The 18,207-nt window shown below is 36.6% G+C and overlaps 1 protein-coding gene across 11 annotated transcripts in view; it reads right to left on the reverse strand.

Moving 5' to 3' along the window:
• Positions 1–18,207, reverse strand: part of LOC149782598 (piezo-type mechanosensitive ion channel component 2-like) — a 263,620-nt gene that overhangs the window by 130,563 nt on the left and 114,850 nt on the right. For all 11 annotated transcript variants that reach the window (XM_089934052.1, XM_089934060.1, XM_089934057.1 and 8 more), the window contains 3 exons: positions 14,488–14,639; positions 12,721–12,897; positions 5,720–5,824 (listed from right to left, as the gene is read on the reverse strand). In XM_089934052.1, the coding sequence (XP_089790178.1) occupies positions 5,720–5,824; positions 12,721–12,897; positions 14,488–14,639 (434 nt within the window). The remainder of the gene's footprint in view (positions 1–5,719; positions 5,825–12,720; positions 12,898–14,487; positions 14,640–18,207) is intronic.

The following is an 18,207-nucleotide window of genomic DNA, read 5'->3' on the forward strand; positions in this document are numbered from 1 at the left end:
GTGAAGACAAATGACAGTCAGGGCTACTTAAATACATGTATTTAATGAATTTTTCTCCTCTGAAAATCAATACTGATTGCAAAGTATCAAAAATGAGGCCCATGCCTGGTTAATAAAGCCTTGAGTTAATCTTTCATTTAAAAGATGCTTTGTTGGTTTCAGTCAGCAAAGCATAAAAAAATGAGACCATATGCCTGGCTCATAAAACCTGGGTATTTAATTGACAGCAAAATAAAACAACAATCTATTGATCAAAATAAATAGCATCAATTACAATTATATAATAAGCAGATAAAAAAAACTTTTTAATGCTTTCTCCATAAGTTCTTACTTAATAATTTACTTCAAAGCTGTTTTATACTTAAAGTTGAATGACTTCCACTCAGCTTTTTGTTGACCTTAAACTATGTCAGCCTGCATGTCAAGTATTTTTAACCTTGAATGCCCTTGGGACATATTTTTACTGAACAGCCTACTATAGTATTTGTTGTAAATAATCTGGCCTGCATGGGTATGAATCTTAGCTACTAAAATACATTTACAGTCTGAAGTGAGCTTCAGTTTTATGCAGATTATCTGTGTAAAATTAAACTTTGGATCAAAATTTATTTTAGTTTCTGGAGTTGTGGCATTTTGGTTTATTGAGAAAAAAATTGATGATATAAAAGAAGGAACCATTTGCAACAAGCCCCCATTCAATCTTGAAGGGATTCTGGTATACCAAGGGGTCAGTTTTTAGGAATTTTACTGTATTACATGTTATAAACAGGTATTAACCACAGAAAAGGCACTCCATTCCAGGCATTTCTGGGGGATCAGGGTATTAACCACAGGAAATGCACTTCATTCCAGGCATATCTGGAGGATCAGAGTATTAACCACAGGAAAGGTACTCCATTCCAGGCATTTCTGGGGGATCAGAGTATTAACCACAGGAAAGGTACTCCATTCCAGGCATTTCTGGGGGATCAGGGTATTAACCACAGAAAAGGTACTCCATTCCAGGCATTTCTGGGGGATCAGGGTATTAACCACAGGAAAGGTACTCCATTCCAGGCATTTCTGGGGGATCAGGGTATTAACCACAGGAAAGGCACTCCATTCCAGGTATATCTGGGGGATCAGAGTATTAACCACAGGAAAGGTACTCCATTCCAGGCATTTCTGGGGGATCAAGGTATTAACCACAGGAAAGGTACTCCATTCCAGGCATTTCTGGGGGATCAGAGTATTAACCACAGGAAAGGTACTCCATTCCAGGCATTTCTGGGGGATCAAGGTATTAACGACAGGAAAGGTACTCCATTCCAGGTGTATCTGGGGGATCAGGGTATTAACCACAGGAAAGGTACTCCATTCCGGGCATATCTGGGGCATCAGGGTAGATATATGTTGTATTCCAATATTTTTAACAATGTTGTTTAATGACATGCAACAAATTATTTAATATTTACACTAAAATGAAGTGTACCATGGAAACTGATCTCACCTGTATCCATATGCTTGACATTACAAGTCCTGTGTCTGACTTTCATAAATTTTCTAACAAAACTTTGACAACTGTCATGCAGAAGTTTTCCATGTAGGTATGTGAGACAGGCAAGATGAGAAGACAACATAAACTTTAGACCTATATCAATATTATCCAAATAAATACAGCAAGTGATTTAACACAAACCTTAGTATTGTTTACAATGATAAAAAATACATTGTTGTAGCAGCAAACCTGCCAAGCCTAACAAGGCTGCTGATATGTAAGTTAAATCAGTGCAAAACAAAATATCATGCTGTTTACTATTTTGGAAAACATGCATTTGAAAAGTTTAGAAACTGGGTTTGATGCAGTGATGGTAACTTTATGTGGTATCAACAATCACATTTCCTACATTGGGTAACACTCAAAATGAATGAAAATAATAATGCAATTGTCACCTTTCCTGGTTTTCGCCAATCATGATCATGCAATTGAATAATTATTTTTGTGCTGATTGTTTTGAATTTTTAATTGATTTCTCCTCTGCAGACCCACACAAACCAATATCTGGATCTGGTTGCAGTCCTTATATTTTCATATTTTTAGCTATTGTTCCACAAGTCAGTAACTTAAGTATAGTTTCCATAAGCCTTACAGGGAAATCATAAGGGTCTGTAGGGCAGGCAAAACATATATGAAGATAATATCCAAACTTTCACTTAAATGTACCAACTGATGCTTAAGATTTGTGACTTTCAAAACATGAACACAACATTGTTGATAATACTGTTATCACTGCTGCCATATGCCAGACAGTAACTACTATATCTCACCACACAAATCTTCAACATTGTTGATAATACTGTTATCACTGCTGCCATATGCCAGACAGTAACTACTATATCTCACCACACAAATCTTCAACATTGTTGATAATACTGTTATCAATGCTGCCATATGCCAAACAGTAACTACTATATCTCACCACACATATCAGTGCTCAATGAAAATTTTAAAGACAAAGACCTGAAGGAAAATGCCTTAAAATCACTTGCCCTGACCCTAAATCCACCTGCCAAAAATGATATTGTTAATTTTTTGTATAAATGGCATTGAAAGAGCTGTACTTACAATTACAAAAAAATGCTTTGAACTGATTCATTTTATGTGTATCAGTGTCTCAAAATTGTGTACTTATGAAAAAAAGTTGAGTATGACCTCACTCTTTATATCAGTAGAACCAGCAACTACCAACTCTCCGAACAAAATTAAAATTCAGTTTAATTATATCAGTTCCTTATGGATGAAAAACATTATACTGGAGATTTTTATGAGTCACTAATCCTTTAGATTAGCTTAACTATCAAACAATCCAATACATACCACTCAATACATTTACCCAGTGATGCACAGCCAAGTCAGCATGAGCAACAGACAGCTGGCTCATTACACTGGTCAACAGTGAAATCATTACTGACTTGAAAAGGCCCTAATCTGTAGTATTTTGGTGTGCCGAACACGAATATAACCGTGAAAAATTTGTATTGGCTCTCGTTTTGAAGATATTCATATACCTCATTTTCTATGTTTCACTGTGTAAATTTCTCCAGTAGGACTGCAGCAACATCCGGAATAATGATGTAACATTGCATAATACCATCATGCTCACATCATCCACAGCTGATTGCATCATTTTCTGATGCAATGCAATACTAATGCCATGCGGCTGCTGAAGTAAGTTGACGTCAGCAGTGTACTATACATGTGTAGGCCTATTATACTAATGCCAGGCGGCTGCTGAAGCTGACGTAAGCAGTGTACTATATAAAGCCCAATCAGATAGGTTCAGCATTTAAAATATTTTAGACGTTGTGCGAGACAGTTCAAGCTACTGTTACATAAAACTTATTATTTTATCCATTTACGTACAATAAAGAACAGTAATGCCTCGAAAGTGTGTTAATACCGCGGACAATTTTTGCTATATTTGTGGGGAAGTGACATTTGCCAACCAGAAGAAAAGTATCAATTCTCAAGTGAAGAAGGCATATCATCTTTACTTCGGATGCAAGGTTGGTGACCAAGACAAGCCTTGGGCTCCGCATATATGCTGTGCTACATGTACAACACAGCTTTCACAGTGGTTGAATTGCAAAAGGTCATCAATGCCGTTTGCAGTCCCAATGGTGTGGAGAGAGCCAAGCAACCACCTAAATGACTGTTACTTCTGCTTGGTTCCTCCTCTTTCCGGCGGAATAACGAAGCGAAAGAAGTCGAGAATAGTCTACCCAAACATTCCGTCTGCATTGAGACCAGTTCCACTTCCTATTCCAGAACCTCCAGCAGAATATTCTCTTGATTCATCTGACGAAGACAAAGGTGAGTCGACCTGTTCTTCTCCTGGTCCATCAGCATGCAGTGATCCAGATTTTCACTGTGGTGCATCATCAACCCCACACAGAATAACACAGGAAGAACTAAATGACCTGATTCGTGATTTGGACTTATCAAAGAACAAGGCAGAATTGCTAGGATCAAGACTCCAACAATGGAATCTTCTAGAAGAAGATGTCACAATTACTGCATATCGAAAGCGCCACCAGCAATTGGAGCCTTTCTTCAGAAAGGAAAGTAATCTGATATTCTGTTCCGATATTGAGGGCCTCATGAATGCTTTAAAAATCACTCATGACCCACAAGAATGGAGACTATTTGTGGACTCTTCGAAACTGAGTCTCAAGGCTGTGCTTTTGCACAATGGAAACATTCTTCCATCTATTCCAGTAGCGTATGCTGTCCACATGAAAGAGACATACGATAACTTAAGGCAGCTACTGAATTCCATTGAGTATAACAAGTACAGCTGGCACCTCTGTGGTGATTTGAAGGTAGTTGCCCTTTTAATGGGACTGCAGCAAGGATATACAAAATACATGTGTTTCTTATGCGAGTGGGATAGCCGAGCAAGGGAAATGCACTACATGAGGAAGGAATGGACTCACAGGCAGAATGTAGCCATTGGAGAGAAGAATATCCAACACCCAGCTCTGGTTGAGGCTCAGAAAATCTTGCTACCACCCCTTCACATCAAACTAGGTTTGATGAAGAACTTCGTGAAAGCCATTGACCGGACTTTGCCAGCATTCCGATACCTGCATGAAAAATTCCCTCGACTCAGCGAAGCAAAGATTAAAGAGGGAGTTTTTGTGGGTCCTCAGATTCGAGAGCTTTTCAAAGATGACCGGTTCAACAACTTGCTGGAAGGTGACGCGAAACAAGCATGGAATGCTTTTCGCCTAGTTTCTACAAACTTCCTCGGAAATGTTAGGGCAGAAAACTATAAGGAACTAGTAGAAGACATGTTGATGAAGTATAAGAAACTTGGCTGCAATATGTCTCTAAAGATTCACTTCCTTCATTCCCATTTGGATTTCTTTCCTAGCAACTGTGGTATTGTTAGTGATGAACACGGCGAACGTTTTCATCAAGATATCGCAACAATGGAACAAAGATACCAGGGAAAATGGTCCACTACAATGCTGGCTGACTACTGCTGGACACTCCTCAGAGATGCTCCCGAACAGCTGTACAAGAGACAGGCGAAGAAATCTAAGATGTAGTCAATGACTTGATTTTTTATAGGTAGGCTATTACAGTTGACCTTTTACTATTGGAATGCATTTCGTTATGTAAACATTAATTTCTTGCAGATTACAAAAAAACTAGAGCCAATTTTGCAATTTGACTGTCATATTCGTGTTCAGCACATAAAAATTGATAAGAATTGACTAATTTTATTTCAGTAACATGACTTTTGTAAAAATTTGTTGTCCAGTGTTATTATTCTTGAAGGGCAAGTGCGTGCTACAAATATGTAACTATTGAAATACAGAGAACAGAAATAGTACCATTCCCTTATTATCAGTCGCATGCTTAGCTCTGTACACAAACTGTGAAATTTATAAGGTCGAGGGACCTACAGATGAAACCCAAGTAGGGGGCTGAAATATTAATAATTTTCCAGTCTCTTTCAAGAACTTCAAAATGAATATGCTGCAGTTAGTTGGCATATTCAAGGTTTCATGCATGCAAATTAGATAACATTTTTTGGGACAATCCCGAAGGGCAATTCAATGAGAATATTTAAAATTAAACTCAAGCACCATATTGGTTTATATAATGACATCTGGCAGCAAATGTGTTGGTTTTGCATGATTTAAGGTAAGACATTATTTACAGACTTACCCTGAAATAATATGCAATGCTATTAGTCTTCTCAAGCCCCACCCAAACAGCATTATCAATGGTGCTGTGAAAGTATTCAGGAAGCTGCTCACTGGAGTTGTCAGTCTGAAACATGAGACAAAAACAAAATCAAAATTTTAAATTGCAAGTACACATTTTCTAAGTATTTTAGTCTTAGATTCATATGGCTTGTTATAACCACCTTAAAACACAATTATTTTCTTTTACCAAAAAAGGCAGATACTAATTTTTGAGAAAATATTTTCCTCAATAGTACTTACCCACTCATAATGCATTAGGAATCCTTCCACTACCTCATATATCTAGCTCCAGAGAATGAAAAATGGTAAGCGCACCTCATCATCAGCTTCTCATAGTTAAAGGATACCAGAAATCAAACTTTTCCTTTTACATATGTAATTCTCTACAGATTTTAATTCAATTGTAATCTTTATAAATTAAATATCATAAGCGGGTAGTGATAATATTGTGTGGAAGATACGATTCCGAGTTTGTTTGAGGCAACAGATCACGTGGTCCCATGAAGCAATACTAGCCAGTCCTCGAATACTAACATAAACGTGGCGAGCGAGACAGACAGGAGCAGACCAGATTTGGGTTGCACATTCAAAAGTTGAATCTGCTGTCTGGTATAAAAGTTTATGTACTGTACTGGTCAGTGCTCAAAGAATTTTTTTTAAGGCACAAGCCCCGGGCTGGTGACTTTAATAAACTCAAGCCCTAACTGAAATTCCACAAGCCCGGACAGTTTATACCTGTCAACTCTCAAGCCAAGAGAAAAACCTCAGATTTTTGGGGTATTTCCTCATCTACCTGCTGCTCTCATAATATTTCCCAATTTTTCACAGAGAAGTCCCAATTATTATATTATGTCTGTCAATTTTCATTTCTCAGAAGAAGAAAAAAGAAAACCCATAAAAAATAGATATAACATACGCAATCTACAGATGCCATATCTATTTTATCACTTGTGAATACTGTAGTGATGAAATCAGTGCCGGATTTAGGCATAAGCTAAACAAGCTACAGCTTAAGGCCCATAGTCTGAAGGGGCCTCTCAATTTTATTTTATACCCAATAGGGCCTCTATAGCTTCCCATATCTGAAGGCCTTGCTATGTTTAAACTGCCACACTGCAGACATCATAGCGATATGATTGAAACATTGTTAAAGCTACATTAAAAATCCAAATCACACCCACAAGTCTAAATCTGGCACTGGACAAAATAATTAATATCACACAACAGGTTTTTTTTTCTTCTGTAAATAGAACGTTAAGATTAAACATTATTCACGTAAATTTCAGATGTTTTTAAACAACTGCAACAGTAATATAGTATATATAAAAATTACAAGAATAAAATTGTCACCAATTAGCTTAAATGAATGATCACTGTGAATGCAGTGAAATTTTCTCGGCAAAGAAAATCACATCTCCATTTCCATCAAAGAAACTTGGCCAGTTAACACCTGACATTCCTCTACTGTATATGTAAAGTTTGATTACCATGATTAAATTAAAAGAAGGAATAAAACAAAATATACCATGCAGTATATGTGCGACCAAAGAACTAATTCAGAATAAATATTTGATTCAGTAAACAGTGTTACATGCATTACGACTTAAACCTAAGGAAATAAGGTGTGGCATAAAACGTTTGAAAAATAGTTGCCACATGTATGGTAACTTGTGACTGCAGATTTGAAAAGTTAAAGTCCAAGGCATCGTATGTTACAACAAAATAGTCATCGTTTATTTGGTAATCAGTTGCTGGTGCTTACATACACACACTGTCAAACATGGTTTCTTTGAAGTATGTCTGTGTAGTGCAGTCCTTTTCACAACATAAATGCAAGGATAAGGATTAACTGTTAATTAGTCACACTGGCTTTATTGTTTGTGTACTTAAATCAAAACTTTAGCTATTTTGCAGTTTAGCCAGAGCTGACCAGAATATGAAAAACGGGCTTGTCCTGGAGGAATAATAAGGTGTATCACAGGGACAAATGGCACATCCCATGGGCGCTCGCACATTGGGGCAAGGGGGTGGGGCTGATAGTCTCCTTCCCCCTATTTCTATTGTCAGCCGGTTAATGTGAACCTTTGACCTCTTTTCTTTTAATCGCTGCTACATGTATTTAAACATCCCAAGGGATAGTTTTCACATCATTTCCAATCATTACAGATTACCGTTTATACATACTATAGGTAACAGGCATAAACTGAATTTTTTAAATAATTTTTTAATTTTTTTTAAGATTACTGAAAATTGTGTTTTCTTGAAACATGACAGGTTTAGAACCATTTTAAGCAAAGCTTCCATTTTATTAAAATCAGATCTCAATTTCACCTACGACAGTGGTGATTTGATTTAGATTATGCCGTGTTAAGGCATGTATGTCAACATCTTGAAAATACATTTACTCATTTCAGCAGCGGGATCAAAGTTTCCTCAGGCAAACAATTTTTGTTTCGACAAGCCCGATGGGCACCACACTTTGAATATAGGATGGATCCGAACTAAAATCAGAGGGGCCCTGGGTGTCGGGCTATCAGATTTTTTTAGCACTGCTGGTGTAGATAAAAGATTTGTGAATTGATTGTTGCATTTTGTGGTCACTTATTTAGCCTTCTGCCTATTTCTTAACTCACACGTTTAACACTTTTCCCAGGATTTAAAATATCCAATGGTATGTCTGGAACAGTGCCAACTTTTAGTCAAGGCCTAGCATTTGCATATCCTAGAGCTGCCATTTTTTTCAGGATCCCTCTCATAACATTCCTTTGAAAAATGTAATGAGCACAGAGTGCTGTAGAGCTTTGCTTTGAAATTTGAAAATGACTCGCTTGTAATAATGTATCCATACTTTCTTTATGCCTTTGTCTTTAGGAAAAGAAAAAAAAGGTGTCCACAGGCTTATCTTAATGTGCTATTACACCCGTAAGCAACGCAAAATGGCATTGTCTTTTACTCTGGAAACTCCCACTTGGGAGGCTGGAGTCGCAACTATGACGTCACATCCTGAGAGTAACCGAATAGGTGCAGAAACTTTGTATACGAGGTCATGGAACTTCAGCTCCTAGAAGACATGCTAATATTTAAATATTGGCATTACGGTTGCAGATGATAACTCAGAATAAGGTTTTCTTCTATAGTTCTTTTATTATTATTCTATATTTCCAATGGTTTCTTGTCTTCTTTAAATAAGTGTTGTCATCCTTTGGATAGAGATGGGGACCTAACTCCAATGACTGATACTAACGGATCTGAAGTGAATGTTCTTCCTTGAATGCAACAAGGGCTTGGAAAGGAGTGCCAGTTTTATTATCAGGTAAGTACTATCCAAGTATTTTTAATAAATTATTTTTAAAATAAAACTTTCTTCTACAAATGCATTACCCAATTAAAACATACCAGGATTATAGGTAAGAGATATATAGAGTTACATCCCTTTACCCAAGAGAGGGCACTGTCTTTGTTCAGGAACATGTATATACAACAATTTCTAGTTTCATGAGTTACAGGTAAACAATAACAAAGATCAGTCAAGGAACATGGTCTTAAGATAAAGATTGTGTTCATGCAAGTTCTGCTTGTACAAAAGCTGCTGCCTGACATGGAAGTTTAGTCTGTCATGTTGCTGATGAGGTTAAACAGAAAGAACCACCAACCCATGAGAAGCTACTAGCAAGCTTTCTCACGTACCCACATTGGCCGAGCCCAAGACTCAAACACTCGCAGACAGAGGTGAGATGGCAGTGATCTGTAATGATGAACGCTTTAGACCACTTGGGCCCCCTCTCTGACAGAAGCTGGTCAATGTTATATCTTACTTCAATCCCATGGTTTGAATAATGTCAGACTGGGACCAGTTTCCTTTAATGCTATGCTGGTAATAACTGTTTCCTTGTAGGCTTAACAGATAACCCAATGAATCCAGGACAAAAAAAAATCCTAAATGAAAATACTGTCCCTTCTTTGAGTAGCAAGAACAAGTGAGACCTCCTTCTACTGACTGGCAAGTTCAGGGACCACTTCAATGTGCTGATGAAATTTGGAATAATCTTTTCTCTGAACAATGTTCTCCCTTCCATGACAACGAAACACAAAAAAATCTTGGAATGGTAGTACTCGAGTTTGATTGCAGTTAACTTTTTCTCCTTAAAGCTAGAAATGTTTCTTTCTGAAGACTTCTTTGATATAAGCAAGGTGCACTGGGAATAAAAACTTTGTATGTGGTTATTGCAGCAGATTTGGAAAAAGCAGGATTTTCCTAGTCATACTAGCATCCACGCAGATTGTGATTACTGGCAAAAGATCCTTAAATGGAATATCAGCTCTAAGCTAAGAGACATGATCCTATTTGCAGATATCAGGCTTCATGTAACTCAAAACTGTGACCATTTGGTCAAGTTGTCAACAATTTGACCACCACCAAGACATGAGACATCTGAGACAAAAGGTCTCATGAACAAGCAGCCAAAAACTAGAAAATCCAGAAGAAATTCCCAGGATTAAATTGGACACTCCTAGTACATGGAAGATCTTAGAGCCATGTTCCCAGGATGCAAACTCAATACGAAGAGATTTTGAAATTCATGATTAGATAATTGAAGAGCAGGAGGGAATGAGATCAGATTTTTCCTAATTAATAAGAAATTTGGGGTGATCAAAGACAGAAAAAGGGATTTCATGTCCTTGTACGAAATACTGCTTACTCCATGCTTTTGAAGGTGGTTGTTCTGGTAATTTGATGCAGGAAATGTTGTTGCTGTGGGTTTCTTTCCATTTTCAGCAGTTGAGGAAGAATCACCATCCCACAGGAAGCTACTGGTAGGTAAGCTTTCTCACACATCCACATTGGCTGAACCAGAGACTTTAACCCTTGTAGACAGGGTGAGATATCAGTGATCGGCAAAGGCAAGCACTTTATACTGCCTGGCCACTCAGGGCACCTGATGTCAGAAATGTAGAGGTGGTTCTCAGATGTGACAGTCTCAGTGGAGGGATCAATTGACATCTGATCAAGCATGGAACAAACTGCTACAACTCTGCAAACAGTTGCGAGTCTTAGAAAGTTTTCCAGTCCATGTGTATGGAAGACAGCTTCAACATTTCTAGACCTGTAATGGTTTCCATCAATGGGTCTGAGTCAGGTGCAGATAACTGTTTTACAAAAATGCTCAAATAAAGTATGATTTGAGTTGCTATTGTAAATTGACCTGTTGATGCTGGGGTACTGAAGATGTCTTCAAAGTAGAGCAAGATGTTAGCAGCCTGACTAGGCTGTAAACGGTTGAAGGAAGAATGGTCTTTTCTTGCTTAAATGTTGATTAATGCAGAATTGTATAGGTGGCAATGCACAGAAGGACAAAACTCCAGGCCAGCAGCTGGAAGTCTTCTTCAATAATCACAGAAGGCTGTGTCTTCCCTACTCATAAACATGTGCTTTTGATGTCAATGCTAACCTGCCAATCCTAGCAATACCTTCATAAGTAAGGCAGTCGAAATTGTTCCACAAGTTACAACAACTTTAATTAAGGTATAATCAACTTTTATGCATGGATATTATCACCATGAAAATGTGCATTTAAAAAGTGTGATCTGTGACTAATACAATGAAGGCAAACATAATGTTTAACTAAAAGGTTTGTAAAGTACAGTAGAGTTTCAAAACTGCATTTCCATACCCCAAGGAGCTCATAGACTTCTAGTTAGATCTTTGAACTTGATGTAATTTTTGAGTTATTTTATTATTATTTTTGGTTGTTTATTTGGGGGGGGGGGGTCTTTAATTTCCAATGCTAATGGCAATCATCTCTTCCACCAAGATATGCGATAGCCAAGAAATGTAACAGTTGCCTTTCCTGCTCTGCATATTCCTTTTATACTTCTATGCTGAGTGTTTTAACAATTAAAAAGGTTTCCTGCCCTTGTCATTATCAATGTGTTTTTGTTCATTTGATGCCACTTCTAATAAATGCTGTAAGCATCTGGCTGATCATGATGGTATTTTGCATGAAAAATATGGGCTGAGGTACTACTGTAAATGTTAGGCTGGTTCCCCGTCCAACTCCAATGAACCTAATATGAAACCCTTATCTGGATCAAACATGGAAAAATCAGTTTCTACATTTGATCACAATGATTATATTGTCACATTTTTTGCTATTATTCCTTTTGTCTGTAACTTAAGTGCCATTTCAGTAAGACATATGATCAAATCATAAAGTTTGACAAATCTGTCAATGAAACCCCCTACTGCGTTAACAATTATGGAAGTGGCTAGATGGGGTCAGTAAATGAGGTGGGAACCCATCCATCCTTGCCAGAAAAGGTCAACTACAATCGTTGGTAGTAAACATCATCAAATGTCTGATATGGGTACCATTTATCAAGAAAGAGAAATCACCATAACAGATACTTTGTGTGCATTTCAGCCAAGTCAGGCTTGGTGATGGATCAGTCGGGTACTGGTCCACTCTGATTTTGAAGATCTGGTACTGGATATCGTGGGAGGAACTGTCTGCACTGTGCTCTGTGACAAAGCCAGGCTAGAATTAGTATGATTGGATGATGGATGCTACTGTCACTTTGAATCTGGACCTAGATATGTCAGGAAGACATATCCATATACACTGGGCAAAATTCAAAAGAATGCCAGGACTGTTGTGAATGAGGTACAGAACCAGCTGATGTCAGGCCCCAGGGATGTACAACAAGCTATCAAGAGATATATTCTAAATGCAAGTCTAAAGATATGGTAAACAACATTTTTCTCTTAGGTGTGCATGGACAAATGTGCATGTTTGAACGGACAAACACAAACACCCAGGCAAACTATACCAAAATGTTAATAAACAAAATTTAAAATGCATAACAAAAAATTTTCAAGCACACGGAAAGATCTGGCTCCAATGTTATCTCAAAGGCAGAAAACAAAGTAGGTTACAAAATGCCCTTGGGTAAATAACTAACCATGGTACAGTTGGAGAGCCAGTAACTTGTGTCCACCAATTTTAATTGGAAGATCATCTTCGCCATTAGTACGAGTGCTGTCCACAGCTGTGCAAAGTGGGTCAAGAGGGCACCACAGCCAGTGAAGGGAAGAAACACAGCTATCATGATCATGTATACTGCCCCTATTGCTGAAACCTGAAACACAATGTGACAAAAACTAAATTAATCTCCATCACTGATCCAGAGAAAAACTGAAACCCAGTATGACAGGTACTAAACATAAACCCTCCATCTCTGTCATCTCTCTCTCTATCCATCTCTCTGATTATCATCTGTCACTGTCTATCTATCTGTCATCTGTTGGTCAATTTGTCTCTCTATCTTTCATCTGTCAGTCAATTTGTCTATCCATCTCTCTGACTGCCCTCTGTCAGTCTATCCATCTCTGATTGCACACTGTCAGTCTGTCTGTTGATCTCTGTCATCTGTCTATACCTCTCTGAATGTCATCTGTCAGTCAGTTTGTATGTTAGTTTGTCTATCCAGCTCTGTTTGTCAGTTTGTCTATCTATCTCACTGTTGTTAGCTCTATCATATTCTAAACTACTAGGCAAAAAGTCTTTGGAATATTTGCTGTCAATATGGTGACCATGTAAACTGAGGTACACAATTCTCTTCCCAGTATCCCCTGGCAGGATTCAAAAGTCAGATGTACATCTTTCAATGAAAAATATAAACATTTAGTTTTACCAAACTTAATTTATCCTTTCATAGCAGGAAGAAACATATTATATTCCAGAAATTTTGGATTATGCCCCATGGGTGACTTGTAGTGGAAGGGAGGTGAAATGTAAACAAACAGGTCAAAAATGATCCAGATGTGGTGTGGTATTAAAGTTACAAAATTTTTGTTTTCCTTTGTTTTGTTTGTCACAAGAATTCCACAGAAAAGTGTGAGATGTCAACACATGTCGTACTAAAAATCATGTCATTAAATCGCATGAGTGAAAAAAATGGATAAGATTAATCAAATATCAGAAATTCCTAAAGATGTCATTAAAAGGCCTTTTATCAATGTTTGAAACCACCAGGTTCTTCAATGGTACAAATAAACAACTTCAATACAAATTATGATACATACAAGTTATTATGCAAGTTCACCTGCATTATTACAAACAGGAGCATGAAAAGTGTGTGTGTGTGTGTGTGTGATTTCAATTTTTAATGTAGCTTTAAAACAATTTAAGTCATATTGCTACGATGTCTGCAGTATGGCAGTTTATAGCGATGTCCAGCACTGGGGCATCATGCCCCAGACATGCATCATGATGTCCCACCCAGTCACAATATCAGAGATGCTCCCAGGAATAAGGTTGTATACTGCACATAGTACATTTTCATAAGCACAACTTGAAATTAAGTTGTGGTAGTTCTTGTGTATCACCGCTTTCCAAGTGCATAAATTCGTACAAATTTTGCATGAATCATGTGATCACATGCCCTGGGAGCATCTTTGCATTATCCTGATACCAGGCTGACCAGTCCTTACACTAACTTGTTAATGCAAGGAAGCTGCTAGTACCATTTTTATAAGTCTCTGGTATGACTTGGACTGGGGCAGACACTCTACCATTTAAGTCACTGGAGCCGTCACATGAAAAGTGTGAAAAAGACGTCTAGTTTGATATCTCGACACAGTGGTCCCAAGAAAATTAAATGAAAGAACATTTTCTGACACTAAATGCATAATAGCCTGGCACTATAGCCTATGTGTAAAAAACTCACATCGAATACAGTGACCATCATTATTATGAAAGCCACCACTTTAAATATGTGGACCTCAGCCAGTCGCCAGAGACATGAGGAAACGTTAGCCCATATATCGCTTGTAGCAAGCCACACTTTCTTTAATCTTCTTGCAAACATGAACCTCCATGCTGAAATGTACATGAAATCATACAATAATACTCAAGTATTACAGTCAGGTCTTCCCTGAAGAAAAATGTGCAACATAATGTGCTTCAACTCATTTGCCAGCAGTGTCAACTCACTGTTCAAGATTTTTTTCAAACCCGTATTTTTAAAAAAGTCTACAGATCCCATTACTGTGGAACCCATGTTGTACTGAGTGATTATGACCAATGTGTAACTCGCTCAATGCCCATCAATTTTTGGGGGACAAATGTGTTTAATTAAGAATAAAATTTTCAAAAGTAAATCATAAACATTTTAATTTGTCATTATTTCATTATTTAGGTTAAACAATTTTTCTTTTGAATATGGAAGTGTAATTACTAATGGGGCTGTGATTTACCTGGATCACAAGGACCCCAAAATTAAAATAGTGATCAACTTCATTTTGCTTTGCTTCAAAATTTAACTGGAATGGATTGTAAATTCTTCATAAGATAAATAGTAGTTTATGGCAGATAAAACTAATTTTAGTTATGTAATACTTATCTGCTATTATTAAACTATCTCTTTTCCTGGAGCTAGTCCCCAGTCCAAGATAAAAACATTCCCTCCTAATAAGTAATAGAGGTCTAGAACAAAAACAACAGTCCCAGTCCAGTGTCATTGGATTCATTCAGAATATCATCCATACTTGATCAGAGCAAACACTACAGGATATCAGAAGGAGAAAGGTGAAAATCGGGTAATGATACCAGGTATGTATTACATAATTAAAATTGGTGATTTGAGGTGACTATGATCATGGTGAATGCATATGGTGACTAGAGGAACTATGATCGGTGAAAGCATGCGGTTAAGCTGACAATTTTATTACAAAACGGACAACACTTATCAACATGCACATTATCCTCAACAATAAATCATTCTTATCATACATCTAAGAAAAAAATCTCCTTCCTTTGAAGCAATGTTTACAAAACATTGTGGAAACAGGATACTGTTCACAATGTTCTAAACTATTTAAATATGTAAATGGCAAAGTCAGTTTTCATAAAAGTGATATAGTTCTAAACACAACAAGTACTGTTGGTGTCAATACTACATGTGAGTTATACAGTTCTAAACACAATGATTACTGACACAATTGGTGTGTTTACTATATAAAAGTTACATAGTTCTAAACACAATGAGTACTGACCTATTGGTGTGATTACTAGTTATATAATGTTATACACGAGTACTGAACTATTGGTGTGATTACTACATGCAAGTTATATAATACTATATATGAGTACCGACACTATTGGTGTGAATACTAACTACAAGTTGTATAGTTCTAAACACAATGAGTACTGACACTATGGTGTGAATATGTGAATTATAGTTCCGAACACAGGTATTAACACTATTGGTGTGAATACTACATACAAGTTATATAGTTCTAAACACAATGAGTACTGAAACTATTGGTGTGAATACAACATACAAGTTATATAGTTCTAAACATGAGTACTGACACTATTGGTGTGAATACAACATACAAGTTATATAGTTCTAAATACTAGTACTGACACTATTGGTGCGAATACTACATACAAGCTATATAATTCTAAACATGAGTACTGACACTACTGGTGTGAATACTACATACAAGTTATATAGTTCTAAATATGAGTACTGATACTATTGGTGTGAATACTACATACAAGCTATACAGTTATAGACACAATGAGTACTGTTACTACTGGTGTGAATACTACATACATCTTATGTCAAATAATACCAATGGTATATATTTTTCTAGTAGTACTAAAAAGCAGTAATAGCATGTAGTAGTAGCAGTAGTGTGCTGTGTAGTAGTACATGGTTCCCACGCTTTTCTAAAGATAAGTTTCCAGGTCATTTCTAGGGTTTTTCCAGGATGAAATTAATTTTACTTTTCAAGGTTCACATATGACCATTATTGAATGGAATACATTTTGGATTATAAAACATGCATTTTCTATATCTTAAGATGTTTCTCTTTCAAGACTCCTCAAAAACATCAAGGTCAGAAAAGATGATCATGTACAAAACCACAAAATGTATCACATGAACAAGTTTGATTATATTCCTATGAATTGTCATGTAAAGTCATTTCAATGCACAGAATAAAAATTCTAACTTTTTTTCGCTGCATTATGTTGCTAAGTGGGAACAACATACTGAACATAAATTATGTTTTGTTTCCTTTCAAACCTTAAAGTCTAAAGCATTCTATAGCAATTTTATTTGCATGTCATAGAAAGTAACATTTCCTATTACAGTATTTAAACAAAACTTAAATGCAAAACATTAGAATTTTGTCTTGTAATGAAAAGAGTTAACACTGAATTTATCTGTGCCAATAAAATCCAAAACAAGATTTTTCAAACAACTTAATCTCCTTAAGGTGGTCTGTTTAAAAATCCATTATTTAAAAAACATTTTCAGAAAGGTTGCATTAAATTTTGACAAAAGACCTTCAAAATTATATACTGTTGTATAAACAAGGACTGAATTTTCTTTAAAATCAACCTGTCTTCTTGTAGTTCGTTAAACCAGTCCCCAAACCTGTATTGATGCAGGGGCTAGTATCATTTTTTAAAACATAATACAAGGGACGACAATTTTTCATTTCAGCTCTGAGATTCAACAATTTGGAAAACGAATAGCAGTCCGTTTACTAATCCCAAGTTTCCTCTGAATATTCCCACCCCATTTTTCATATCTGGATATTTTGGTTGGGGTGTGGGGGCCATGCGACTGCATACTGAAAATCTGGAATTTGCTGCCACTGTGCGGTAGCGACATATGCTAGTTGCTTACCAGCAGGCCCAGAAAACTTAAACTTATGTTATATCGACTCATACCTGCATGAAGTCAATAGGAAAATGATTTATTTTCTCAGAAATATCAAGTATTATAATCATTATGTCATTAATCTGCTGACAGACAAGACAAAACTATGACTTAGATGAAACCTGACCCAGTACTCGCCATTTGCATTACTAGTCACATGACTTCACAAATCTCAAATGATGACATCGGAAGTCCAATAGTTATGTCATATCAACAACAAACTTATTTACACATGTAATGTTGTTGTACAGAAATTCAATTATATTAATTGAAAGTCAGATACTTTTTGTAAAAACCAGCAATCTGGCCAGTCTGACTTATCAAGAGCACATGTCAACATGGTAGTCACGTGATACAACAAAACTCCAGAAGTTGTTCTCGGAATATATAAATATGGAGAATTTTGTGTTCTTTTGTTTTTCTATTTTTATTACAACCAGTATATGACTTTCTTTTAATATTTTTTTAAAATTTATTTCTCTTCAACATTTGAAAATGTGGGTTGTTAGATTTGTGTACTCATGCCACTAGCAAAGCAAATCGCGAGTACTAGGTCATATTTCATCAATGATGTAGTTTGATCTTGTCTTTCAGCAGATTAAAGACATAGCAATTTGAATACTCACAATTTCTGAGAAAATAAGTAATTTTCATATCGATTTCATGCATGTATCACTTGATCTAACAACGTTTAAAGTTTGATAGGTCATC

This window comes from Sinohyriopsis cumingii, chromosome 15, assembly GCF_028554795.1.
Source record: "Sinohyriopsis cumingii isolate HCF-2022 chromosome 15, ASM2855479v2, whole genome shotgun sequence".
Classification (NCBI taxonomy): domain Eukaryota; kingdom Metazoa; phylum Mollusca; class Bivalvia; order Unionida; family Unionidae; genus Sinohyriopsis; species Sinohyriopsis cumingii.